Genomic DNA, 27,524 nt, shown 5'->3' with positions numbered 1-27,524 from the left:
ATGGCCGCGGCGCCCGGAGGGTCTGCGCCGCCCGCCGGCCCCGGCCCGCGCCTGGGTTTCAGCACCGCGGACAGCGGCATCGGCATGAGCGGGCTAAACCCGGGTCCTGCCGTGCCCATGAAGGACCACGACGCCATCAAGCTTTTCGTGGGGCAGATCCCGCGGGGCTTGGACGAGCAGGACCTCAAGCCGCTGTTCGAGGAGTTCGGCCGCATCTACGAGCTGACGGTGCTGAAGGACCGGCTCACCGGCCTCCACAAAGGTGCGCGGGGTCAGCCCAGCCCAGCCCTGCCCAGCCCTGCCCAGCCCAGCCCCAATCCGATTAGAGTGAGGCCCAGCCCAAATCCCAGCCTCAACTGCAGCCCCAACCCAAGCCCTACCTAGAGCCTGTCCAACACCAGTCCAGTACCAGCCCACTTCAGCCCAATATTTCTCCCGGATCACAGAACCCTCAACCCAGAATTTTCTGACACCCTCCTTCTTTCTGATCATCACTCCGGCCCCCTGACGTGTTCTCTATTCTAACCTCAAACTCCCTACCCCTCGGCTCTCACACCCTAACAGTCTCCGCCTTTCAGCTGGACTTCGCTCCATCTTTCCCATCAGACAGCCCAAATCTAGGAATTTGGTAACTTATTCCACCTTCTAAGTCTCTGACACCCTCAGTCTCCCAAACCCTGGACCCAATCACTCCTGAATCACCACCCACCACCCCCAACCTGGTGCCAGCCCATTCAGGGATAACCACATTTACACACATTTTGGACTTGCACCCTTCATTCTTGCCTCCAAGACCTGGCAACATCTGGAGCCTTTTTTTGATTCAGATTGCTAACCTAAAATCCCACAGACCCAAACTGTCACCTTCTTCAGAATTCAGGCCCATCTAAATCACAAAATCCAATTCCCTTCCCAGGAGGCTCTCAGCACCAAATTCCACCTTCTTGCTTAGGAATAGCCCCAGACTCTCCATTCCCATCCAGAACCCCAACACTATCTTCTTCTGATCTGAGTCCAGGACTCTGACCTCAGCAGGAACTCCAACCATCTGTGCTCCCTCATCCCCCACATCTCAGGTATCCTCTCAGCTGAACCCACACTTCTTTTACCCTCTAATCTCCTCACTCCCGTGCCACATATTTGTCCCTTCCCAATCCTCTTTATGGCCTCCCAATCCTCTTTATGGCTTTCCCTTCCTCACAAGCTGGTCCTAGACCAGAACCTGTGGACCAGAGCCTCAGGGTGGGTCAAGTTGAAGAGGCAGAATGTGGTCTTCTCCCAGGCCCTGTTCAAAAGACAGGCACCATGGTCCTGTCCTGCCACACATCTTTCTTCCTGTAGGGAGAGGGAGGAGGCTTGTTTACATGCAGAAAAGTCTGTCCAGGCTGGGCTGGAGTAAGATGGCCAGAGTCACATGTCATACATGGGCACGGGAAGGAAATTATTTGAGAAGAATCACCTTTTTCTCTCCCCACCTTCACCATGCTGTAGTTTCAGGATTTGTGGAGTACGGGAGGGTCTCCAACTATCCTCCATGATCTTTCCAGGAGAGAAGTGGTGGGCCCTGGGTAACAGCTACATGTATTTTCCTAAGGGCTGAGAGCTGGAATCAGGCTGCCACCTTTTCAACTCAGAGGCTTTGGGGAGTTCCTAGGCACACTAATGTAGGAGTTTCAGGTATATGCCCATAGAGGATCCAGGACCAGCTATGTAGCAGTGCATCTTAAACCCTTTGGAGTGGGGTCATTTTTAAAGAGGCATGAAACCACAAGACCATACCACCCAGATCCCTTCTAATGCAGTCCAGTTGCCCAACTGCCAGTCCATCCATAGCAACTTATGGTCTTATTTTTTAGACATTTATTTCAGTATGTAAGTACAAGCTGGTCTTGCTGAGCAATCTGTGTAGTAAAGAAAGTGTATAGATTATCTTTAATTCTCACTCTTCTCACTCAAACACCATCAGAGTCTCTGAACTGTTCCCTAATCCTTTCTCTCGCTCCACTTAGTTCTAATTCTTCCTGTTTTTTTTTTTTTTTTCCATTCATCTGTCCCTCAAGCCATGCGTCTCTGTCTTTTTATCCTTCCATTCTTCCACTCCCTGTCCACACAGGGCTCCTTTTGGCAGCAACTAGGCCCCTGAGCCTTTCAGACAGGGCCCCAGCCCTGCTCAGTTCTGACGTCAGCTAATATGGTTTGGTGGTGGAAGATGGAGCAGGGATGTAAGCGGAATCAGGTTTCGGTGATTTTTTTCCCCAAATCAACCCACAACTCTTGAAGGCAAGGTTACTTTGCAAGGTCCATGGGGAGGGTCTCCCAATCAACATATTCCCCACCTTCTCCCCAGCAACAGTGACGTCCAAAAGCCAGAGTGACTCATTTTCTTTTAGATGGCTGAATACTGAAGGGGGCAGCCACAGTGCTTTGAAAACAAGCTCAGCCTAGAAATTGGAGATTCCAAACCCTGTGCTACCACTGGCATACTTTCTGGGCATCAATTTTCCTATTGATATGATAAGTGGTTGTTCCAGGAGTTCTCTAAGGTCTCTTTAACCCAGTGAATGGCAGGTATCTGCCCACCTTAAGAGGACAGCCACATAGAAGACAATGGATAAAATGTTCCCATTCGCCTTTGCAGTCTGCTGAGGTCTAAGTGGCAAACTGCACCAAGCTCCTAATGGTTTCCCACATCCACTTTCTCTTCCTTTAGTCTTTCTCCTTCCTTTACTCAGAAGGCTCTTCTTGAAAACACAGACCTAATGTCACAACCCTGCTTAAAACCCTTTAGTGGCTCTCCACTGTTCTTAGGACAAAATTCAAAATCCAAACTGAAGTTACAGATGAGCTGATCCCTGCATGCTCTCTGGCCAATCTGCCCCCAGTTACCAACCTTCAACCATACTGGCCTTCCATTTGTTTCCCCAACACACTGAATTCTTCACTCAGTCCTCATATGTACTGTTCTCTCTGCTTGAAATAATCACTACCCTTTCCATCACCTCGTTAACCCCCCTTTGTTATTGAGAGCTCAGTGTGTTCTCTGAGACATTCATTCCTCAATTGTGTGGACTTAGATACGTCTCCCTCATGATCCTTGACATGATTCCCATGAGGGCAGGAAATGTGTCTGTCTTGTTACCACTTTACCTTCAAGCCATCATAATATACAAGAAGAAGTAAGTATTCAATAAATCTTTTCTGAGTAAGTGAGTGTTCAATGACTTTTGGAACGGAAGAAGTCTTGGCCCTATGCTTCCTAGCAGGCTACAGGTTCTGAGGCCGGACAAAGAGTGGGTAGGACTGAACCTTTGGTTCAACTTAGACTCCTTCTCTCCCGCTTTAACTACTCATTCTTTTAGAGAAGTCAGATTTTATGCCCCATCAGATTTGGGGCATAAAAACACTTTAAGAGGCCCTATCCTGCAGTCCTGGGAGGGTTGATGGATCAAGTACTTTGGATAGGACTGGAAGTCCCTAGAAGCTCCTCTCTATAGGATGTCCTTAAACCAGTTCCATCTCCCAAGCCTCAAATCAATCCATTCCTTAGACTCAAACTAGGAGGAGGTATCAGGAAGGAGTTGTGGGGTCCTGGGCTTGGTTCCCAACCTTCTTCCTCCTCTTCTGTCTCCTCCCATCTGAAACTGAATTGGGAAGGAATTGAGGCTGATTCTTAGAGACTTTAGGAGTATGAATCCAAAAAGGAAGGGGGAGGTTGGGGTTAAAGCTGAAGGCAAAGCCGCTTAGGGAGTTTTAACCCCAACAGGATTTATGGTTGGTGTGGGGAGGGGAGATGTGGGATTGCATGAATATGTGATTGGGTGTCGGTGCACATGTTCCCTAGGCAAAAGGCCAGGAGCGAGTGAGGGAGCCAGAGTCTGTGACATGGGCACATGAAGATCCTCCCTTCAGAGAAGGTGGGAGGCAGAGAAGCTTCTCAGAAGCAGTACCCTTGTTGAAAGGAGAATGGCCTTGAGTTTGTCAGTGTAATAGGGTATTTCCAGGAAGAGTACCTGGGGGTTTCAGGAAACCCCCTGAGCCAGCCTCTTCCTCCCCAGGCTGTGCCTTCCTCACCTACTGCGCCCGGGACTCTGCTCTCAAGGCTCAGAGTGCACTGCACGAGCAGAAGACCCTGCCAGGGGTAAGTCCACCAGGGCTGGGGGGGTGGGAACCACCTCCGGCTGGGAACATGCCCTACGTGCTTGCCAAAGCAGCATGTGGTGGCTGGGCTGGGATCAGGAACTAGAAGAGTCATCTTTCTGGCAGAGGACTTACCTGTACCCTTAACAGCTACATGTTATATGTTATATTCAGTCTTCTGGTCCAAAGAAATGGGCTTGAGACTCTTGGGCCAAGTGTACCATTCCTATCTTTTAGGAAAGGCATTACTCTTGTGAGCTATGCTAGAATCTGTCCATGTTGGCTAAAATCATGGCGTTAGGTGTCGTTTGTCACTGGTGTGAGCATATTTGAAGATCCACAGGGGAGAGGCTCTGCTGGGCTGGTACCCCATTTCTTCGAGTTCTGGGGTCCTTGATGATCCTCTTCCTGTAATGCTGTTTTGGGTGTCTTGACTCACCAAGATTGCTTTCCTTCCACACCCCCAAACAGTTAGCTCAAGGTTAAGGTAGACCTCATTCTACAGGGAGCTAGGCCACTGTACATCAGTGGCACTTGATATGGCCTTGGCTAATGGCTAATTGCTGGGCAGAAGACAAAGCAGGACCTCCTGCTGAAGGAAGAAAGTGGTGATTGTTAGGAACTAGTGTTCCTAACACTTGGTGAACTAGGGTTCACCAAGAGCAAGGGTGAACTAGGGTTCACCAAGAGCAAGTCACACTACACAGTTTCTCTTGTCCAAGGGGTGACATGTCTACAGCAAGAATGCTATTGTCCTGGGCAGGCCAAACCTGGGAATATATCCAATTCCAGGCCTCAGGATTAAGAGGGTCATGAGCCTACCAGAAAGAGACTTGGATGGTATAGGGACATAAAATATATTATGGAATGATAATTTGAAGAATCAGGGATATTTAGCTGGACAGGGTTTAGTGGGGGCTACAATAGGGAGACATCATAACATAATAATTACAAATACTAGTTTTTGAGTCTCACAGACTGGAGTTGAATCCCAGCTCTGCCATTTAGCATTTCTGTGTCTTCAGATACATTACTTAGACATTCGAGCTTCAATTCCTCACCTATAGGGAGTGAGTAATACTAACGCTTAGCTCACTGGACTATTGGGGGGATTAACTGAGGCTTAGCAAGTACCTGGCACAGAGTAAGATCTCAATACATATTACTGCTGGGGTGGGTACCCGCCTTCAGATCCTAAAGAAGGATTTGGTTTTCTATGGGTGTCCCCATAGGGCAGGACCAGGATCAGTGGGGTATAAAAACCAGCCACATTAATTTCAGCTCAGTGTAAAGAATTCATTTCTCATCATCAGAGCCCTCCAGCAACAAAACAAACTTTAGAGAATTCTCTGGTGGTCTAATGGTTAGGACTTCACACTCACTGCTTGAGGTCCCCAGTTCAAGCCCTAGTTGAGGAACTAAAATCCTCCAAGCCGCATAGTGCAATCAAAATATGAAAATTAAATTACATTATTTTAAAAAAACAAGCTTTACTTAGGGCTGATCAAGCTGTTAATGGGGTGTCAGGTCCTAGAACCAATCCTTGTAATTGAAGGAACTTGAGCCTGGCTCTTGAAGGCTCAGTGTCAAGTAACACCAACGTGGGCCTCCTGGATGACTCAGTGGTAAAGAATCAGACTGCAATGCAGGAGACCCGGGTTCAGTCCCTGGGTAGAGAATATCCCCTGGAGAAGGAAATGGCAACCCACTCCAGTATTCTTGCCTGGAGAATCCCATGGACAGAGGAGCCTGGAGGGGTATAGTCCATGGGGTCGCAAAGAGTCAGACAACACTTAGCAACTAAAGTCCACCACCACCACCGCAACACCAACTTATCACCCTCACCAATCCTCTGTAGGGAGGCTCTGGAGCTAGACAGACCTGGGTGTCAATCCAGGACCTACCACTCACTAACTCTGTGACCTTGGGCAAGTCTTTACCGCTCTAAGGCTAGCCTTTCCTCCTCTGTGAAATTGAGCTTGTAGGGCTGTTATAATAATTAAATAAACTAAGTCATATAAAGTGCAAACCTTGTAAGTATTCAGTACAGGTCAGCTGATGGTAGTAGTAGTAACAGCAGCATTACTAGGAGTAATAGTAGAAGTCATTATGGATCCACCCTTGGGAGTAAATGACTTCTGTCACTAGAATTAAGAGTCAGGGAGACAAGTGATAAGGCTCCATATATGGGGAACATCATGGGAAAGGTGCAGAGACAAGAGGAACAGATGGGTGTGAAATGGGGCTGGGAGTGTAGAGGAGGGTCCCCACATAAGCACGGGCCAGACCGGAGAGAAGATCCACAGAGGGCAATGGTGGAAGGGGAAACTTTAAATCCCAGGGTGAAGGGTTTGGACTGTATCCTGAAAGCTAACGGAAGACACTGAAAAAACTAAGATGAAATCTGGGAGAACAAATCCCCCCCAGGGACTTCCCTGGTGGCCCAGTGGCTACGACTCTGTGCTCCCGATGCAGGGGATCCAGCAGAGGAGCATATAAGGAAGATACGGCACATATATATGATGGAATATTACTCAGCCATTAAAAAGAATGAAATAATGCCGTTTGCAGTGACACGGATGGACCTAGAGAGTGTCACACTGAGTGAAGGAAGTCAGACAGAGAAAGAGAAATATCATATGATATCCCTTATATGTGGAATCTAACAAGAAATGATATAAATGAACCTACAAAATAGAGACTCACAAATTTAGAAAATGAACTTATGGTTGCCTGGGGAAAGGGATAGCTGGGACACACTACTATATTCAAAATGGATAATCAACAAGGACCTATTGTATAGCAAAAACAAAAACAAAAAAAACTGCAGGGTATCTGGGTTTGATCCCTAGTCAGGGAACTACAGGGCTTCCCAGGTGGCACTAGTGGTCAAGAACCCACCTGCCAATGCAGGAGCTGTCGGACACTCTGGTTCTATCCCTGGGTTGGGAAGATCCCCTGGAGGAAGGCCTGGCAACCCACTCCAATATTCTCGCCTAGAGAATCGAATGGACAGAGGAGTCTGGTGGGCTGTGGTCCATAGGATCACAAAGAGTCGGACACAACTGACGCAACTTAGCATGCACATGCATGCAGGGAACTAGATTCTGAATACAACTAAGAATCCGTATGCTGCAACTAAAGATCCCACATGCTGCAGCTAAAACCGGGGGTAGCCAAATAAAAAAATAATAAAGAAAAAAATCCCCTCCTCAACCAGCCACAGGGCTCCACAATTGAAGGGGTACCTGGTGGACTCTATTGAGCTGAGGGCACCTGAGATCAGGACAGTGAAGCACTATGCTACTAGGGTGATTTCTGGGAAGGAAAAGAGAAATAATAACTAACATGTATTGATAGCGACAGTGTTCCTAGCACTTGACACGTTCAAAGTCATTTAATCCTCTATGAAGAAGGTATGGCATTCACATTTTATAGATGAGGAAATTGAGTCATGGAGAACAAGTGACTTGCCCAAGGTCGGGTAGTTACTGATGGGAAGATCAGGGCTTTGAGCCTAAGTAGTCAGGCTCCAGAACTCATTCACTGCACTGTTACCTGAGCCAGGCTGGTGGCAGACAGGGGTCAAAGGTTCTAGAGCAGATGATGACTGGGTACACCTGGCCCCTCTGACCCTGTCATCCTCAGGCTTCCAACATGGCCCTGACTTCCTCTGATACTGCCAGGATTGGCTTGATTCACCCTCCTCAGCTTAACAAAGTGAAAATTAATATTTAATTATTCTCCTAAATGAAAATCGATGGCCTTGTTGGCTAGCCCCAGCATTGGCCGAGCCATCCATCTTTCCTCTGGGCCTGCCAGGGGCAGCAACGGCTTTAGTCACCTGGCCTTGGGGCCCACCAGCATGGAGGGGGAAGGTGCCCAGCTTCCTATAGGCTCAGGGTCCTGGGCACACCTGCCACCTGCTGGAGAAGCAGAGATAAGACTTGAATCTGGACTCCTACAGGAGACAGTCACACTGTCACTGTGGGGTTAGGAAAAGCTGGGTCAAATTCAAAGAGAAAGCCTGAACCCCTAGGAGAAATTTCATGGTGTCTGCCCAACTGGTGCCTCCCCCAGCCCCTCTCTACCACCTATTAAAGCTTGGCTCCCAAATCAGGACTCCCTTCAGACCTCAGTGGTTGTCCCAGCTTCTGCAGCCTCTTCCCCAGGAAGCTGGAGCGGCTTCTTTCAGCCTCACTTCAGGCTCTGGAATCCCCCTGGAGAAAGTGAGGCCCAACCTCGGGCCTGCCTTCCAGGTTTCAGAAGGTGCCCCCTCCCTCACTTGTCTCTCTTCATGCTCATGATCTTTTCCCTGGGCATCCATCCCTTCAAACACTGAGTACACTTGCTTTTGCAGGTTTTGTCCTGCATGAAAGAGCTTGAGTGAAAAAAGCAAATGGGGGCTGCAGTCTAGCCATGCTCTGTTGACCCAGCCATGCTCATGATCATAGGACCGTGTCAGCCCCGAAGGGGCACATTCTTCCTAATTTGTCCACAGTATCTAATTTGCCTGTCTGTATCTCACACAGATGCACTGTATGTGCTAGCGCCTGCTCATTGCGTGAGCTGGCGCCTTTGCCTTCAAGGAGCTTCCAGCCCAGAAATAACCCACTGCACCTCAGTGGGGTTTACCTCTGGGCACATAAAAGAGGCATCAGGAGTGGAAAGGGCGGAGCTGCCATCTGAGCTGAATCATGATCATCACGTTTGAGGGCCTAGAAACCTAAAAGACAAAGGCTACTTCTGGAATCCTGGGGACAGTGTGAGAGCTGGCAGGGAAGGTGTCCAGTGGAGATGGCTAAGGCTCCAACTGAATGGAGAGGATCACATGTACAGGACAACAGGGGAGGCAAGACCAACAGGTTCAGGCTCCCAGTCTTAGGATCTCGGGCTTTATTGGAGGCTTACAATGGGGAAGTGTGAGTACATTTGGTGCAGGGAAGAGTGAGGGACTGGTATTAAAAGATCACTCTGGATATGGTGTGAGGCTGGCTTGGAGAGGAAGCACTGCTGGAGGCAGGTGACCCTCTGGACACCGTTACTTGAGTGCAGGTGAATATGACACTGGCCTGGAGCTGGGGTTGAGGCAAGGATGGAGGAGAGGATGGACTTGTGATCTGTTCAGAAAAACCATACAGACCCTAGAACGAATTGGACTCGGGAGTGGACTGAATTAGAGGAAGGGGGTGAGGCGGAACAAAGTGCTGACAGTGGTGGTTTCCTTTTTATCTGTTCAGCTCTCTCTTGCAACCATGACACCTCTCTTAGACCCACCAGGAGCCCCTTCTCTGGGGAGGTTCCAATAAACAGTCTTCCCACAGTGAGGGGAAGGGGCTGGGGGTATCATGAGTGCCGAGTGGAGGGAATAGCTGGCATCAGGACAGAGAGTCTGAAGAAGGCGATGCAGAGTCCAAAGGCAGGAACTGTAGGCGAGCCAAGCAGGGAGGAGGAGTAAGGTATGGCCTTCCTTGCTGCTCACAGGGGCAGAAGGATCAGGACCCAGTGTGTGTCTGTGCTGCTGCTGACCTTCTCCATTCCATGACCTGGAGTGGGTTGTTCTCTCCTTTTTCTGACATACTCTCCCTTGACTTCCCCTCCAGGGCTAGGTCCTGAAGCAGACATAGGCCTGGACTTGGGAAACCCAGGGGAACAAGTGTTCAGCCAAGGGCAAGAGCTCCCCTGAGGTCCCATGACAAGTGCTTGACCAAGGAGGCAATGCCTTCTTTTCTTCAAAGGGGAATCGTGGGCACTTCACCCCATTCCCACATCCCTCCCCTGGCTGTGGAAGGAATGAAGCAGGGCAGGGTTGCCCAGGTAACTCATGCGGGCAACTCTCTCCTTCAGTCACAGACAACATACCCAAATCCTGGATGCCCTCCCCAACCACTTCCCAGTGGAGACTGAAGGTCAGAGCCTAGGGGAGCATTCCTTTTCCCAACTCAGTCATCACCATCTTGGGCTCCTGCCCTGCACCTCCTACGTGCCAAACTACCAACTTCCCCAACAGCTAAGCCAGAAACCTGTAGGTCAGAATTTCCTCCTCTCCCTCATTCCCCATATCCAATACTTTAGTTCAGTTCATTCTTCCTCAACATCTCTTGAATCTGTCCATTTCCTTCTGCCCTGATCCAGGTCACCCTCAACCCTTACCTGTATCACTGATCTTCCTGCCTCTAAATTTTCCCTTTTCAATCCTTTCTCTGCATAATGACAGTTCATGGGATCCTTCATAAGACAGATTCTTCCCCTGCTTCCCTGGATTTCTGCTGCCTTTGAAATACAACAAACTTCCTCATCATAGTTTTTACAGCCTGCCCCAATCTGGCTTCTTCTGACTTTTCAATTTCATATCCTTCCATTTAAAACACACACACAAAACAAACAAAAAACGTATTACATCTGGTCCATCTACGAAGATCTAGCTTTTGTCACTTACACTACACCCCTTCAAAGTAGGATCATTAATCCCCTTTTACTAATGTGGCTACTGAGGCTCAGAGACCTTTAAGTAAATTGTACTGATGAAGCCAGGATCTAAATCCACATCTATCTGACTGGGAGAAATTTGTACTACCTTAGCCCCCTAGTGGCTCAGCTGGTAAAGAATCCGCCTGCAATGCAGGAGACATGGGTTCAATCCCTGGGTTGGGAAGATCCCCTGAAGAAGGGAAAGGCTACCCACTCCAGTATTCTGGCCTGGAGAATTCAGTCCAGATGAGAAAGTTGAGGCTGGGGGAGGCTATACAGTCCATGGGGTCACAAAGAGTTGGACACGACTGAGCGACTTTCACTCACTAGCCCCCTCAATGTCAGGTGCCCACCTGGAAACCCTTACTCCTTCGGACTTGCGTCTCTCTCTCCATACCCCAGCCATCTGGAATGTTCAGCCTCCAGCCCTGCTCCTCCCATGATGGCCCAGTGACCCCAGTGCTGCAAGACCCAGCTCAAATCCTGCCTGCTCCCCAAAGCCGTCCCTGAGCCAGCCTCTCCAGCTGGAGTCAGCACTTCACCTTGCACCCCTCCCCTGGTCCTGGCCCCTCTGTGCCTCATTTGTGTTCATGTCTTCAGAACAGAGTTGAGCAACTCAAGGGAAAATCATGGACTTCAATGTCAGACAGACCTGGGGGCAAATCCCAGCTCAATCACCATGTGATCTCAGACAAGTGATTTAGCCTCCCCCAGCCTCAACTTTCTCATCTGTACTATGGGAACAATGACATTCTCTTGTAGAGTGTTTGGAAGGAATTTAGAGACAGTGTATATACAGTGCCCCCAGGAAGGGCCTGGCACACAGCGGGCTCTTGGGAAATGGTGGCATTATTTTACCCTTTAAGGACAGGGTCCCAGGGTCATTGCTGTCTCCCCTGAAGGGCCCAGCTCAGGGCTCTTCAGAGTTCTGAGAATACTGACAACATGGCTGAGTGGTGGAAAGTCTAGGTGCTCAAACTCTGAGACCTGCACTCGGCCAGGTCCACGTGGGATGTTTATGTAGCGCCTAATGCCCACTCTCCATCAAAGAGTGGTGCAGTGGGGGAGGGGGGACGGGACATCCTCCAGAGCCCCAGTGAGCTCCATCTCCCCAGAAACCCAGCTGGGGAGGCAGCTGCCATGGAAACTGCTGTCACATGTGCTCATCACTCTAGGCTCCAGAGAGAAATTCTTAGAATCTATTTAAGAACTAATAAAATAATGATGGGCTTGCTCACCCTCACTGCCCCCCGCCCCAGGCTTCTCCCCTTCTGCCACACTCCACCCTCCCTTTCCTATGCTCCCTTCCTGACCCCTATCCTCTCAGTTCCTTCTCATCTCCACCAGTATTTCTCTCCTTGCCCCTTGCAGGTCCGTCTTACTCTCTTAGCGTTTCTGTCTTCCTGTGTCTCGTCATCTCTCCCTGTGTCCCTGCTCTCCATGGCTCTGTCTCTTGGTCTCTCCTCCACAGTCACAGGTGGCCATGTCCAGGGAGGGGTCCTGTCCCCCCGGTCCCTGGTCCAGGCCAGTCCAGACCTGTCCAGCTCGCCCTGATCTGCTTGGATTGATCTGTCATCCCCTCTAGACTGCAGCCTGAGTCCTGTTGGCGTCTCGGCCCCCACCCACAACCTGGGCCACTGCACGTGCTCCACCACCAGTGGGCGGGTGTGTCAGAGCGCATAAGAACCTGAGTCCTGGGCGGGAGGGGGATTGTGCTGTTTCAGGCTTGGCCTGTTTTCCTTTTTTTTTTTTTTTTAAAGCCCTCCCCACTCCCCCCTCCTCCAAATTTGATCCAAAGGAAATTGCTCAACTGTGACTGCCAGGGTGTTACCATGGTTACTGGGTAGCACTTGTGGCTATGGTAACAGGAAGCTGCCCGTTGTCTCAGCAACAAGCACACTGGTAGAGGATGGAGTGGCCCCTGATTGGTGCAGAAGCATTGCATTTCCTGAGGGGAGGGGGTCAGATCATCACCTTCTCAGGCCAGATGGGCATCAGTACCCCTTCCTCCACGAACAGGAAGGCTGCGGTTCATTCCTCCCAGCACTCAGCTGTCTGCCCCCCCAACAATAATTCCTCACGTCCTACGCACCCAGCTCCTGGCAGTTTACAAAGACCTTTTGCGTCCCCATTATCTCATGTGATCCCCACAACACCCATGAGAGGAAGGTGAGATGGGGATTCAATCATGAATTCTCTCAGGGTGGTTGGGGGATGGGAGTGGGTGGGGTGTATATCGAAATCACCTGGGAGCGTTTACCAATGAATGATACAATTCCCCCAACTTGAGAGTCTGATATGGTTCCCGGGTGATTCATATCTACCCCTGATCAGGGAACCCCTGAATTAGAAGGTGAAATCGGTTGGTGGGGGAAGGGAGGGAGGAAAGAAGGAAGCTGCTTTCCAGGTTTACAGCTTGGATGACTGGAAGGATCAGGTCTGGGCAAAAAGATGAGCTCTGGTTTGGGTGTGTTCAGTGGAAAGTACCAGTGAACTTTCTAGTCGGGGTGTCCAGCAAGCAGCTGGCCAGAAGGGGCTCAAGCTCAGGCGGGAGGTCCAAGCTGGAGACACAGAGCTCTGAGTCATCCCTGTGGAGACAGGAGCAGAGGCTGTGGGTGTGGATGAGACTCTTCAGGATGAAAGGGAAGAGTGGGGTGAGTGGGGCTGAGGATGGCACCCTGGAGAAATCCAGCATCCTCAGGGGTAGAGGGTGCCCAGAGAGAGGACTGGGAGGGTGAGTGTAGACTATAGTGACACAGAAGCTTGGGGGAGGTTTTTCTCATTTGACAAGTTGAATCCAAGCGAGGATGGCTTACTCTAAGTCATACAACCACTAAACGGCAGAGTTGGGGGTAGACAACACTAAATCTTGGTTCCCAGATTGTTTAAATGACACATAGAAAGTATATTCTCAGTCTTAGACACAAACCACAAATCTGCAGTATCAGTTCTACCCTGCTACCCAATTCCTCTCATCCAGAGGAAGTCCAGGAGCCAGAGGGACAGGCCTCACCTGGTCTGTGCAGAGCCCAAGGCAGGAGAATCTCTTTAGCCTCCACATTCCCTCCTCTACTTGCCCTGAGCTTCCTATGGCCTAATCCTCAGGCTTTAGCACTTTCTAAAGTCCTGCATTTAAGGGAGGAATCTTGGAGAAAATCTATAATTCCTGTGTGAGAGTGGTGGGGTATAGAGTGGTGGGGTGAGGGCTTAGATCCTGAGAAGTCCAGGGGTGGAGAAGCCGGGGCCCCAGGACTAGGCGGTCGTGCTGATGGGGTGTGTTGGTCCGATGTCTTTCAGATGAATCGTCCTATCCAAGTGAAGCCGGCTGCCAGTGAGGGCCGAGGAGGTAACTTGCCTGCCTGACAAATCTCAGGGTATCATCCACGTCGGGGATGGTGGGCCCACTCCTGAAGTCAGGCTTACCCATGTTTTATTGCCAGAGCCCCCCTCCGCCTACCTTGGATAAGGGGAACAAGTAGGGAGGGACCAGATTGCTCAGCCCCAGAAACAACTCAGCCATCCCAGATCAGACTGAGGAGGGATGGGGTCCCAGCATCCCCAGACCCAGAAGAGGGAGGAGATAGAGGCTGCACATAGAGGAAGGGAGTTCTTGCCACCTTGCCCCTGGAGAAAGTTCATTCTTGTTTTAACAGGTGGAACTTCCAGATTTGTTTGAAGAACCAGGCTAGAGTTATTCTCCTTTTCCAGGTTCTTCTGATTACAGAAAATCCAGTCCATTCTGGGCTGGAGCCACTCATATTCCTTCATTGCCTTTGGAAGAAGATGAGGCTGGTCAGACAGATTTTTCAGGCCATATTAAGAAATTTGACTCTATGTTGAGGACCATGGAAAGTCTTCAAAAGTGATTTTTTTTTTAGCTGCACTGTTTCATAGTGCAGAAAAAAACTAAAGCTCCTTAAGAACAGAGGATTTGAGAGCCTGTGCTTTTTGACAACCAGCCACGTTATGGCCAGCTTCTAAGCTAGAAAAGCAAAACTAGCTTCTGGTGTCAGTTCTTGGTGTCTTTCTTGCCCTTGGGTGTTAAATCATTCCAAAATATCTGCCTGTAGCCCTCCCTGACATCTGCTGACTCTCTCTGATCTCTGATTCTGGTCTCTGATTTCTTGATCTCTGATTCTCTGCTTCTGGTCAAGATACTACCATCCCACTTTGTCTAGAGAAGCTATTTCCAAGCTTCCTTCCTCCCCCTTCATACACACATCCTCCTTTTCTATCTCATTCTTTCCAGACTGGTTTTTGAGAAGTTCCAGGCTGCACACCAAACCTCTGGTTCACTTGTCCCAAGAATTTCTGCTTCTTGGGAAACTGTTAGGCATCACGGCCAGTGTTGGCCATCTTCTCAGCCCTGCTCACAAACACTAGACAGTCCCACAGCTGAGAGACCACCTGAGAGTATTTGAGTAAGCTAAGAAGCAGACAGGTTAGACTGTAGTTTGTTCAACCATCCAACCAATATCTTTTGCGTAACTTACTCCACATTAGGAATGCAAGGCAAACCTGCCTCCTGGCCTCATGAAGCTCTGGAGGTATAAGGGGATATAAACAGTAAAGGAAGGTATTATTCAGTGTGATCAGAGCTTTTCAAGTCCTGGGGGTTGTGGGGAAACAAACATGGGGCACCTAACTTAGTCTAGGAGGTCGAGGTGGGCTCCCAGAGGTAACACTATTTAAGCTGAGACCTCCAGGATGAACAAGAAGTAGCCAAAAAGAAAAGGGAGGAGCAAGGGAGCAAGTACGTCAGGGAGAGGGAAGCTCATGTACAGGGCTCAGAAGAACACGATGCAACTTGGAGTGTGGTTCAGGAACTGAATCCAGGACACTGGGGACACATTTGTTGCCTGGAGTCTAACACATCTTACCAGGATGAGGGCCACTGCCCAAAGGAGACCGCCACACCAATAATGCTTCTGCTTAGCCTGGCCCAGATGTCTTGGTCATCTGGGCCCCTAGCAGTGGCATTAGTGTGAGTTTTATAACTTTCCTCCTCCTTTTTGTACAAATGTTTCCAGTGTAATATCACTGACAAATTCTGTATATATGGCATTTCACCTCTACACCTGTTCAGATTCTGAGCAGCTCAAGAGAGCAGGAAAAGCAAATCTATCTGAAAAGAGGTCTGCCTGGCAGTAGGATTCATAATTTTAAAAAGAAAAATAGTGAAAGTTTTAGCGACTCAATCATGTCCAACTCTTTGTGACCCCATGGACTGTAGCCCTTCAGGCTCCTCTGTCCATGGGGATTCTCCAGGCAAGAATACTGGCATGGGTAGTCATTCCCTTCTCTGGGGGATCATCCCCATCCAGGGGTCAAACTCAGGTCTCCTGCATTGCAGAAGGATTCTTTACCATCTGAGCCACTGGGGAAGCCCTTTAGTAGTCATGTGTAACATAGATATTTCTTGACAAGTGATGGTTTTTAAGGAGCATATATTCCAAAGGCATCTATGGATAATCCTTCTTATAGTTTTGGATGACCAGATCTCTCAGTTCCTTCCTGCTCCCACTCAAAGTCACCAAATGTTCCCTGATACACATTTGGGAGAGAGGAGGCATATGTACTAAGTCTTGCAACAGTTGGGTCTTTATAAATATTTTACTTTTCCAGTAACATTGGAAAAGACCCTGACTCATTGGAAAAGACCCTGATGCTGGGAAAGACTGAAGGCAGGAGGAGAAGGGGATGACAGAGGATGAAATGGTTGGATGGATATGAGTTTGAGCAAGCTTCGGGAGCTAGTGATGGACACGGAAGCCTGGTGTGCAGCAGTCCATGGGGTTGCAAAGAGTGGGACACGATTAAGCGACTGAACTGAAACTGAAGTATTTTACTACTAACTGATCTGTTAAATACTAATCAAAATGTGCTCCTTCTCTTCAGTGCTATTGTGTATCTCTTCAGAAGCTCTCTGCTGAATTTTAACACAAATTAATGCTTTAGAAATGCAATTTTTAAAATGGTATTGAGTTTGAATTTTGAAATGTAACATTTGACACCAATGTAGTACAGCTTGTCCCATTTAAATCTTATCTCTGTGATCCCAGTTCTATAAACCTTCAGAGTTAATGATCATACCTGCCCTGATATAGGTAAGCCTGTGACCTTGCATATTTTTAAATTATTCCTGAAATTAAATCCTTTGTATACAGATGATTAATGACTTTTATATCTGACAAAAATACTGGTATCAATGCAGACATAATCTGAGGGGTATCAAGGCAAATATAATCTTCCAAAACTTTGTCATTTTTTTCTGGAAGAGATTATTAGCTTTTTTTTCCCATAAAACAGGGATCACTAACTCAAATGCTACAGGAGCCAGGTAAGTAACCCTAAATGGTTGAGACTGTCATGATTTAATTTAAAAATTTCCCTTTAATATATTAAATGTTGGCAGCTAATTCCAGTTTTAAAAGTGCACCAGCACTGTGACAGCCTAACCCTGACCTATCAAGCTAGCTTCTTTGGCCCAAAGACTTCCATTTTCCCTCTGCCATACAGGACTATTCTACTGTGTACACATGCATGCGCTTTTTGACAAAAATGGTCACTTCACACACATTCTATCTCTTGAATTTTGATGCCAATGCAACAGAGTAGTATTACTATTATTTTTAATCAATAGACATGAGGATTGTGGTTGAAATAACCTATATTTTACTTTATTTTTTTATAACTTCTATTGTAGGTCTGTTTTATTTTCACTTCCAGCCAATGTTGTAGAAATCAGATTGTTAGCACAGCAGGGGAAAGCCTGGATAGAAGTAGACTTGTTTTCATTGAAAAAAATGTTTAAAGCAAATTTATAAAAACATTTTTCATAATAGCTTGGAAAGATGCAGAGATGTTCTGTCTTCTTTCCACTATAACATTACCTACAACATCATTGTTCTTGAAACTACCCATTTGTTCTGAGACTGAACAGCTCCTTATGAATCTGAATGATCATAGGACTCTCTGTATAACCATGCTCTACAGGTCACAGACCCATCTCATGAACTTAATTCTGGCGTCTTCTTCTTCCATGGCCATCTCTGGTAGCATTGGTGACACTTGGGGTGCATCCAAGTCTTCATGGACTACATTACAGCAGCATTTTAAAAAACTTTTTTGGCTACACCCCACAGCATGTGGGACCTTACTTCCCTGACCAGGGATTGAACCCACATCCGCCTTCATTGGAAGGCACAGTCTTTTTTTAAAAAAGTATTTACTTATTTATTTTTGGTTGTGTTGCGTCTTCATTGCTTTTCTGTAGTTGCAGCAAGTGAGGGCCACTCTCTAGTGCACAGGGTGCTCATTTCGGTAGCTTCTCTTGTTGTGGAGCACAGGCTCTAGAGGGCACAGGCTCAGTAGTTGAGAGCTTGGTTGCTCTGCAGCATGTGGCAATCTTCCCCGACCAGGGATGAAACCTGTGTCTCCTGCACTGGCAGGCAGATTCTTTACCACTGAGCCACCAGGGACATCCCACAATAGCCTTTAAATGTATGCCAGCCCTACGTATATGTTTATACAAATATACATAGTTTAATGTATGCCAGTTCCCATAAATTCTGCAGCCAAGTTCCGCACTATTCATTTACCCCGAAAGAGAAAAATGCATCTCCAGAGGCTGAGATCTTCTCTCTTAAGGGAACCTGAAGGCCCTGGCTTTCTTACTTGCCTCCTGGCTCTCTTGAATCAGGATGAAGAAAAAGTGGAGTCTCCGTTCTTTCTTGGTCTAAGTCCCTATTTTTCAGGCCTTCTCCTGCACTGTATTGTTTTTTAAGTGGGGCCCTGGGTTGGGAAGATCCCCTGGAGAAGGAAATGGCCACCCACTCCAGTACTCTTGCCTGGAAAATTCCGTGGACTGAGGAGCCTGGTAGGCTACAGTCCATGGGGTCACAAAGAGTTGGACACGACTGAGCAACTTCACTTTCACTTTCAAAACAGACATAAGATAATCTTTATTCTTTTTACCACTGTTAAGAATATAATTCAGTACTGTTAGCAACATTCACATTGCTGTGCAAGGTCCAGATCTTTTTCATCATATAAAACTCAGACTCTGTTCCCATTAAACATCAAGTTCCATTTCTCCCTCCCTCTAGCCCCTGGCAACCACCATTCTACTTTCTGTTTCTATGAGTTTTACTAATCTAGATACCTCACATAAGTGAAATCATACAGTATATGTCTTTCTGTGACTGGCTTATATCACCTAGAGTCTTCAGTTCTCATCCATGTTGCAGAATGTATCAGAATCTCTTTCCTTTAAAAAACTGAATAATATTCCATTGTGTGTATACACCACATTTTGCTCATCCATTCACTGGTTGATAGACATTTGGGTTGCTTCTATTTTTTGACCATTGTGGATAATGCTACAGTGAACGTGAGTGTATAAAATACCTCTTTGAGACTCTGCTTTCAAGGTTTTGGATGTATACCCAGAACTGGTATTGCTAGGTAGTATGGTAATTCTATTTTTAATTTTTTGAGGAGCTGCTGCATTGTCTTGCATTATGGCTGTACCATTTTACATTAGTGCACATACGTAAACAGTAGTCCACAAGGGTCCCAATTTCTCCACATCCTTGCCAACACGTATCTTCTTCCTTTTTTTTTTTCTTTTTTAAAATAACAGTTATCCTAATGGGTATGAGTTGCTATCTCATTGTGATTTTGATGTGCACTTTCTTAACTATTAGTGGTATTGGGCATCTTTTCATATACTTGCTAGCCATTGTATATCTTCTTTGGAGAAATGTCTATTCAGATCCCTTGCTCATTTTTTAAAACTGAATTGTTTTGTTATCATTGAATCATAGGAACTCTTTGTATATTCTGGATCTTAAACGCTTATCAGATATATGGGTTGCAAATATTTTCTCCCATTCTGTAGGTTGCCTCTTCACTCTGTGTCTTTTGATGCAGAGTAGTTTTAAAATTTGACATAGTCCAAAGTTTCTATTCTTGCTTTTGTTGCCTGTGCTTTTGATGTCATATTCAAGAAATCAATGCCAAATGCAAGGTCATGAAGGTTTCCCACTGTCTCTTCCAGGAGCTTTATCATTTTGGCCTTTATGTTTATGTCTTTGATTCATTTTCATTTAATTGTTATATATAGTGCAAGATAAGGGCCCAACTTCATTCCTTTATATGTAGATGCCCAGTTTTCTCCGCACCATTTGTTGAAAAGACTGGAACTCTAGTCAAAAATCATTTGACCATGTATGTTAGGGCTTATTTCCAGTCTCTCTGTTCCTCTCCATTGGTCTAAATGTCTCTTTTTATGCCAGTACCATACTTTGATTACTGTAGTTTTGTAATGAGTTTTGAAATCAGGTCTTCTGAGACCTCCAACATTCTTTCTCCCCCCAAGATTATTTGGCTATTCGTGGTATTTTGAGATTCCATATAAATTTTAGGATCGATGTTTCTATTTCTTAAAAAAATGCCATAGGAATGTTGATAGGGACTGCATTAAATCTTCAGATTGCTTTGGGTAATACTTACATCTAACAATATTAAGTCTTTCAATTCTCGAACAAAAGATGTCCTCCAATTTCCTTCAGTTTGTGCCTTCCCAAGTTCCTTCAGCAGTGTTTTATAGTTTTCAGGGTACAAGTTCTTTGGCATCTTTGTTTAAATTTATTCCTAAGTATTTTATTTGTTTTGATGCTAAGTGGAATCGTTTTCTTAATTTTGTTTTCAGCTTGTTCACTGCTAGTGTATAGAAGCACAACTGATTTTTTAAAATTTTATTTATTTTTGGCTGTCTTCGTTGCTGCACAGACTGTTCTCTAGTTGCAGTGAACAGGGGCTACTCTCTAGTCGTGGTGTGTGGGCTTCTCGTTGCAGTGGCTTCGCTTGTTGCAGAGCGCAGGCTCTAGGGAGTGCGGGCTTCAGTAGTTTCGGCATGTGGGCTCGGTAGCTGGGGCTCCTGGGCTCTACGGGACAGGCTCAGTAGTTGTGGAGCAGTTGGGGCGCATGGGCTTAGTTGCTCCATGGCATGTGGGATCTTCCCGGACCAGGGATTGAACTTGTGTTTCCTGCACTGGCATGCACATTCTTCACCACTGAGCCACCAGGGAAGCCCTGATTATTTTGTTGATTTTTTTTTATAGTGGAACTTTGCCGAATTTGTTTCTTAGTTCTCATAGTTTTCTTTTGGAATTAACGTCCTCCCTGATACTCATTAGATCTGATCAGAAGACTTTGTTTCCCCTGGATATTTCCTTCACTCATTTCCTAGTCTGCCTTGGCTAGGTCATTATGCTGCAGTCATTACTAAGAACATCAGGGCATCAAAGGCTGCCGTCAGCAGGATCTCCTGAGTTGGTAGTTGGATGGAAAGTTGGACTGGTAATTTTAGGGTGCATTTGGTGGTTGGTATCCTAATGTTGAAACTTCATCCCTGCACTGTTTCTACAATCATGATATCTCTCCAACACGGAAGTGAGTGGCTGGCTGTGAGGGGCCTAGAAGCCAGAAAGTTGTGCACCTCAAGAATTCCTTTGGGCCAACTTGAGGCAGAGCCTTTTTTCTAGAGCAGTGTCTTGAGACCCTTCCTGAAGAAGACAGAGGGACTGACTCTAACTCTGGGCTTTCAGCCCCATCATTTGCTACATTAGAATCCCTGTATGACCAGCTGCACAAGGTAGCTTTATGAAGATGAACCTCTAGGGTCCAAACAACTTGGTTTGGTTCAAAAAAGCATTGATAGAAAAGCAAGGAGCACACATTGGTTGCATCATGAAAAGGCAGTTATACTGTTCAACTGTGTCTCTTTCCAACTATGTCTCAACTCCACACTGATGCTATCTTCTAGTTCCATCCACTCTAGGAAAGTTAGGCCTCCCTGTCCAATATTTCCATCTTTCTACAGACCTGTCTACCACTCATGGAGTGCTTTTACCCAGACATTTCTAACCTACCTCTTACGGAATCCTCTTTTTTACCAAACTGGTATAGTTCGACCTAGAGGGTACTGAATATTCTGGGCTAAGTCCTGTCATCACCGACTCTCCAGGAGCATGCCTCAGCCCTCAAAATCTTCAGGGATGTGCATTTGGGGGCTACTCTCAGGGGGCCAGCCTGTAATTCTCTTTGACCAGATCTCTTAAAAACTTATCCCACCATTTCTGGAGATCATCTGATGCTAACACACACTGTGACCAGATCATCCTCCTGTCAACACCATCAAGGTTCCTATAAAGGGGCAAAGAGAACACTAGGATTTAGGATGATACCTGTGCAGTGTGCAGCATAGAGACCAGCCCATGGCCCAAACTCATTTCAATTTCAAATTCCGTACAACCCAGTAGCTCAGAACCATAGGGTCAGTGCCCTGTCATGGAAATGGAAATTTTTTTAATTTGGGAGACTCTCATTGGAAAAGAAGGATCAGAGAATTTCATGGTCTTTGGCATGAGCTGTAACTGACCACCATCATCAGAAAAGAGCAATAGGGGGAAGAGCAGATGAAGGATTGGACCACTGTCCACACAAACCTCTTTTCTGTCCTGGGGGCGCCTTCTCAGCCATGACATCTTTCTTCCTACCTAGGGCTACCTGGATGCTGTTTCATGTGGCATGACAGTTTACCTGGGTGCTAACATCATCTTGCAGATGCTACCCAATGTCACAACTGCACTGCAAGTTAGGATATTATGAAGCGCTGGGACTCTGAAGACCCCAGGATCTTCTCCAGCCCCTCCTGGGCCTCTTGTAGATGCATGGGCATACTTTAGTTTCATAGTTCAGAACAATAACAATCTCAGAGGGTTTGATTCCTTGACCAAATAGGGCCTGTCTTCCAATGTCAAGGCAAAACCACCATCAGATTAGTCAACAGAATCATGAAAGACCATTCCTGTCTTCTCAGGTTCCTGAACAGAATGATCCCAGATCCCTCTTCATATACCATGTGGAATTGTATGTTCTGTCTTTTAGGTCAGTGGTTTACAAAGGACTTTCCTTGGAGCCCTTTCTAGGGAGAACCAAGGGAAGATGAAGCCAGAGAAACTCCAGCCCTCCTCCCTCTTTTCTGGCTTTACTCCAAACAGTTCTACTTTTCTCTTATATGTTGAGCTTCATCCTGATCTTTTTGTTAGAATGATGGATTTCACAGCTTTTTAAAAAGGTGAGGAAGCCGGTGATCCATTCCAAGGGCACCCTTCTGTGGCTAACACACCCAGGAGTGAAGTACACCCACTGGTTTGTGTTCTTACCACAGAAGGTTGGTACCTCCACTCGAATTCTGGCCACAAGTACTTTATCTATCCCATCCCCATCAGGATTTCTGGGCAGTTACCCTCTGGACAGAGGGACGTGTTCTGCTGAAACATATAAACCACATATAATTCTTCTGTCCCATATAAACTGCAGCCCTCGCCTTTCATACAGACACAGCATTGACAGGCAGATGACCGATACCATGGTATTCAGGGCCGCCTAGGCTGAACCCCACACCATCCAGGTGAATATGGACACACACGTAATCTCCTTGTCGGAGATTCCCTCCACTGCTAATTTTGAGCAATCTGTTCTTCCTTTTCACTGTCACCCACACTTCAGCCTACAACCTTCATCAGCCTTGTTTCCAACAGCCTAGCCAAGCTGGCCAAAGAGAAAAGGAGTTTGGGATGGATTTGCTTGGGCTCCAGGATCTCAAAGGTGGAGCCTGAAGCCATATTCCCACCCAGTCCTTCTCTTCCAACTTGTATCACCCTGATGAAGCCCCCTCTCAAATTTAGACTTACCCTGGTGCAGAAATGAGAGGGGCTTTGAGCTGGACTCCTGGATAGTCCTCTTGCTGGATGTGCATCTAAGTCCTGCCAGCTCCAGTTCTGCAGCTTTCTTCAAGGGCACAGACCCAGCCCGCAGCCCCTTTCCTGGCATCTCTACCACTCCCATAGGAAGCGGCAACACAGAGGAGGATTCTCAGGTGGCTACTGGATCTGCAGGCAGAAACTGTTCTGCCTGGGGAGAACACCTGGGGAGAGATCAAGGCAGGAAAACAGGGGAAGTCAGGGAGGAGGCAGCAGGGCTCAGGGAGGGCCTTGGGGGCTCGGTGAGACGTAAGGGAGGTAAGGAAAGGGGTCACGGGTTCAGGAAGTGTAGTCGGGAAAATGCCAATGCTGGAGGATTAGGAACAGGAAGGGCACCCAGGCTGAGTTTGGAGCTGGCAGTGGGGGTTCATCATTCTAGTGCTCAAAAGAGTCTGGGGAGGCAGCAGTACAATGAGACAACTGTTTCTGTGCTGTTTTTTTGTTTTGTTTTGTTTTTTGATCCAGAATTTTCCTTGATTCCAGAGATTGCCAGCAGGCTTCTCCTTAGGGTGTACTTATCTCCTCCAGACCCAGTATGAATACTAGGACTCCTCTAGGACTCCCTCCCTTAATAGGGCTGAAATGGTCCAAAACAGCATTTCCCAAACTCTAAGAACATAAAGGGCAAGCATAAAATGGTGCATGTAGGGCTTTATCCAGCCAAAAACTATGGACTGACTCACTTCCCACAAGAGCAGCCATGAGTCGGAGTTTTTCCAGGACTCGGGTTTTCCTGATGGAAATCCCGAGTTCCTTTCCTCCAGATCCATATGAAGGTCATCCTGCCCCTCAAAAAACACCCAACCTTGTGGGCCCAATGAGTAAGGCCTTCTCATTTCCTCCTCTTCTTCCCAGAGCTAGACCGTGGTTAGCTCCCTTCCTAGGCTCCTCTGTTCCTCTGCAGAGTCCAAGAGGACTTAGGGTTCCCAGGTGACTCCTGGATTTGTCCCCAGAGGACCGAAAGCTGTTTGTGGGCATGCTGGGCAAGCAGCAGGGCGAGGAGGACGTCAGACGCCTATTCCAGCCCTTCGGCCACATCGAGGAGTGCACCGTCTTGCGGAGCCCTGACGGCACTAGCAAAGGTGACTTGAGCTGACCCCGGGACTTCCTGGTGACCCCTGCCTCACTCTGGACCACAGGACCCTTTGGCCTCTGTGACCTGAGCCACCTCTATCCTGCCCCAGGCTGTGCCTTTGTGAAGTTCGGGAGTCAAGGGGAAGCTCAGGCAGCCATCCAGAGTCTGCACGGCAGCCGGACAATGGCGGTGAGGGCGGGCGCCGGGGCCAGGGCGAGGCCAGCGGGGTGGGGGCTGGCTACTTCTCCCCACAAACCCGGGGAAAGGGCCTGATGATGAGCAAGGCACTGGGCCCAGAGCTGGAACTGGGGGTTAGACCGGTCCTTGCAGCCTCCTCTGTCTTACCCAGGGCGCCTCGTCCAGCCTCGTGGTCAAGCTGGCAGACACGGACCGCGAGCGCGCACTGCGGCGGATGCAGCAAATGGCAGGCCAGCTGGGCGCCTTCCACCCGGCGCCGCTGCCGCTCGGGGCCTGCGGAGCCTATACCACCGCGGTAGGTGCCTGGTCCTGGAGTACACGTGGCGCAGCGAGTGAGCCAGCCGCGGGCTAGGGAGCCCGAGCAGCTGCCCGCCACTGGTCCTCTACACTTGCCCTTCTTCCCTCCCAAAGATCCTGCAGCACCAGGCGGCCCTGCTGGCGGCGGCGCAGGGCCCGGGCCTCGGCCCAGTGGCGGCAGTGGCCGCACAGATGCAGCACGTGGCGGCCTTCAGCCTGGTGGCAGCGCCGCTCTTGCCCGCGGCAGGTACTGCGCGCAGGGGGCGGGGCCGGGCGGGGCCAGGGCGGAGCGAGCGTGGGGCGGTGAGCTGACTTTCGCACCTCCTCGCCACCTGCAGCCAACTCCCCGCCCGGCGGTGGCCCGGGCACGCTTCCGGGTCTCCCGGCGCCCATCGGCGTCAATGGATTCGGTCCCCTGACTCCCCAGACCAACGGGCAACCAGGCTCGGACAGTCTCTACAATAACGGGCTCTCTCCTTACCCAGGTGGGCCCCCTACTCCGCCCAGATCTCCGCCTCCCAAACGGAATGGGGAGTGGGGGCTGGGGGATGGTGATGGCAAGGCCTGGCTTCCCTAAGAAGAGACTCCTCCTTCCCTGCTGCCTCTCGTCGCCTCCCTCCAGACTCCCTGAATTCTCACCTAGCCCTGCCCGTCAGCCCACCTTCATTTAGGGTCTTGCGCCCCTCTCTCCCCAGCCCAGAGTCCCGGCGTGGCTGACCCCCTGCAGCAGGCCTACGCTGGGATGCACCACTACGCAGGTTTCACTTGGCGCTACGCGGCCTGGGAGGTTTGAAGGGCCCCAGAAAGTAACAGGGAGATTTGTGGGGGGCGGGGGGAGGGGAGGTTAGGCTCTGTTCTGAGGAGTCGACCCTCCATTCCCTCACCCTTGGACCCAGAACGACTTTTCTAGGGGTGGACTGGCTGAATTGGTCAAAAGTGGCCAGGCAGGTGGGGTCCTGCTTGAGGGATGGCTCCTGGGGGGTCACTGCCCGCTCCCACCTCTGTCTCCAGCAGCCTATCCGTCGGCCTATGCCCCAGTGAGCACAACTTTTCCCCAGCAGCCTTCAGCCTTGCCCCAGCAGCAAAGAGAAGGTGAGGGACAGGGGTCTGGAGATCAAAGCCTGGTGGGGCTGGACTTAGGACTCCTCCCCTGAACCAGCCTGCCGCTGTTCCTCCAGGCCCCGAAGGCTGTAACCTCTTCATCTATCACCTGCCTCAGGAGTTTGGTGATGCAGAACTCATCCAGACATTCCTGCCCTTTGGAGCTGTGGTCTCTGCCAAAGTCTTTGTGGATCGTGCCACAAACCAGAGCAAGTGTTTTGGTGAGTTGAGGCCCATCCGTGGACCTCTCCCTCCCCTAATTACGAGGCTCCCTAAAAACCCTAAGTTTGCACCTTCAGAAGTCAATGATTCCTAGAAACTGAGTGTATAGCACTCAGCAGGATCCCAGACCAGGAACAAGTCTATATCAGCTTCACCTGGGACAGTCAGATGTCTGGTAGATCTTCAACCAGGTTAGGCTTCAGAATCTGGCCAGGGCAAGTGGATGGGGGGGGGGGTGGGATCTGGAGTCAGAGAGCCCCTCCAACTGCAATTGCAATTCAGAGGATCAGAATGGGAGCTGTGGAGGGAGAGAGCTTTTTCCATGCCAGGAAAAAAACAGAGAAACACCCGCCGCCCAACACACGCACTCAGAATTACCTCCTGTCCTTCCAAGAATCACAGGAAACTCAGGCCACTTGTCCATGTCTGTATGAGCCTGTGTCCCTGTGTGTGTGTGCACACATGCAAACACTGAAGGGTGGAGGGGTATATGATTGATGGAATTGGCCTGAGGTGGGTGAGGAGAAGAGGCTGGGCAGAGTTCCCAGCTAACCTCTCTGCACATACCCTCCAGGGTTTGTTAGCTTTGACAATCCAACCAGTGCCCAGACAGCTATTCAGGCCATGAATGGCTTTCAGATTGGCATGAAGAGGCTCAAGGTTCAGCTGAAGAGGCCCAAGGATGCTAACCGGCCTTACTGATCTGCTCTTACTGACCAACCACGAAAGGTGAGTCCGTCGTGGACCCCAGGCAGATGCGTCCTGAGTGATAGAGGCACTCTCAACTTTGCTATTCCTTTTTGGGATGTTGAGGGCACCCACCTCTGAAAAAATCTGGGTGAGAAGAGCCAGGAGTTAGGAGGAATCCTCAGGTTGGGACTGTTTTTTTCCTTCCATCTATGAACTGAGATAAATTTAACATCATTCCTGTCCCCACAGCCTGGGAGAGATGATTACAGTGAGATCCAGCCAGCTTGTTCCATGCCAGGGATGACATGGGGACCTGTGTAGGGTGGGCAGGGGGTGGAGAATGAGACTAGGAAATAGATTTGTGTCAGCTCGTGAAGGGTCTCAAAGGCCATGAGTTTCGAATTTATCCTGAAGATGGTAGAGAATCACTGAAGAGTTTAAGCAAAGAAAGGACAGGCTGTCGGGGCTGGGATGATGGCAGTGAGCATGGAGATGAGGAG

General features: G+C 48.6%; 1 protein-coding gene across 1 annotated transcript; it reads left to right on the top strand.

Annotated features, from left to right (window-relative positions):
* Positions 1 to 27,036, top strand: CELF6 (CUGBP Elav-like family member 6). Its single transcript, XM_052646638.1, has 12 exons — positions 1 to 262; positions 4,056 to 4,138; positions 13,906 to 13,954; positions 24,395 to 24,523; positions 24,626 to 24,705; positions 24,866 to 25,009; positions 25,126 to 25,258; positions 25,350 to 25,496; positions 25,707 to 25,769; positions 26,023 to 26,103; positions 26,190 to 26,333; positions 26,909 to 27,036. The coding sequence occupies exons 1-12, from the start codon at positions 1 to 3 to the stop codon at positions 27,034 to 27,036; spliced, it is 1,443 nt and encodes a 480-aa protein (XP_052502598.1).
* Positions 27,037 to 27,524: the final 488 nt, after the last annotated feature.

Source organism: Budorcas taxicolor, chromosome 10 (assembly GCF_023091745.1).
Source record: "Budorcas taxicolor isolate Tak-1 chromosome 10, Takin1.1, whole genome shotgun sequence".
Classification (NCBI taxonomy): domain Eukaryota; kingdom Metazoa; phylum Chordata; class Mammalia; order Artiodactyla; family Bovidae; genus Budorcas; species Budorcas taxicolor.
Note: the sequence above shows the minus strand (reverse complement) of the source record. Positions and strands in the feature narration are given on the sequence as shown.

Coding starts and splice junctions, on each gene's coding strand:
- CELF6 (XM_052646638.1), top strand. CDS start 1: ATGGCCGCGGCGCCCGGAGGGTCTGCGCCGCCCGCCGGCCCCGGCCCG. Junction 263..4,055: donor GCTCACCGGCCTCCACAAAG/GTGCGCGGGGTC, acceptor CTTCCTCCCCAG/GCTGTGCCTTCCTCACCTAC. Junction 24,524..24,625: donor CCCTGACGGCACTAGCAAAG/GTGACTTGAGCT, acceptor ATCCTGCCCCAG/GCTGTGCCTTTGTGAAGTTC.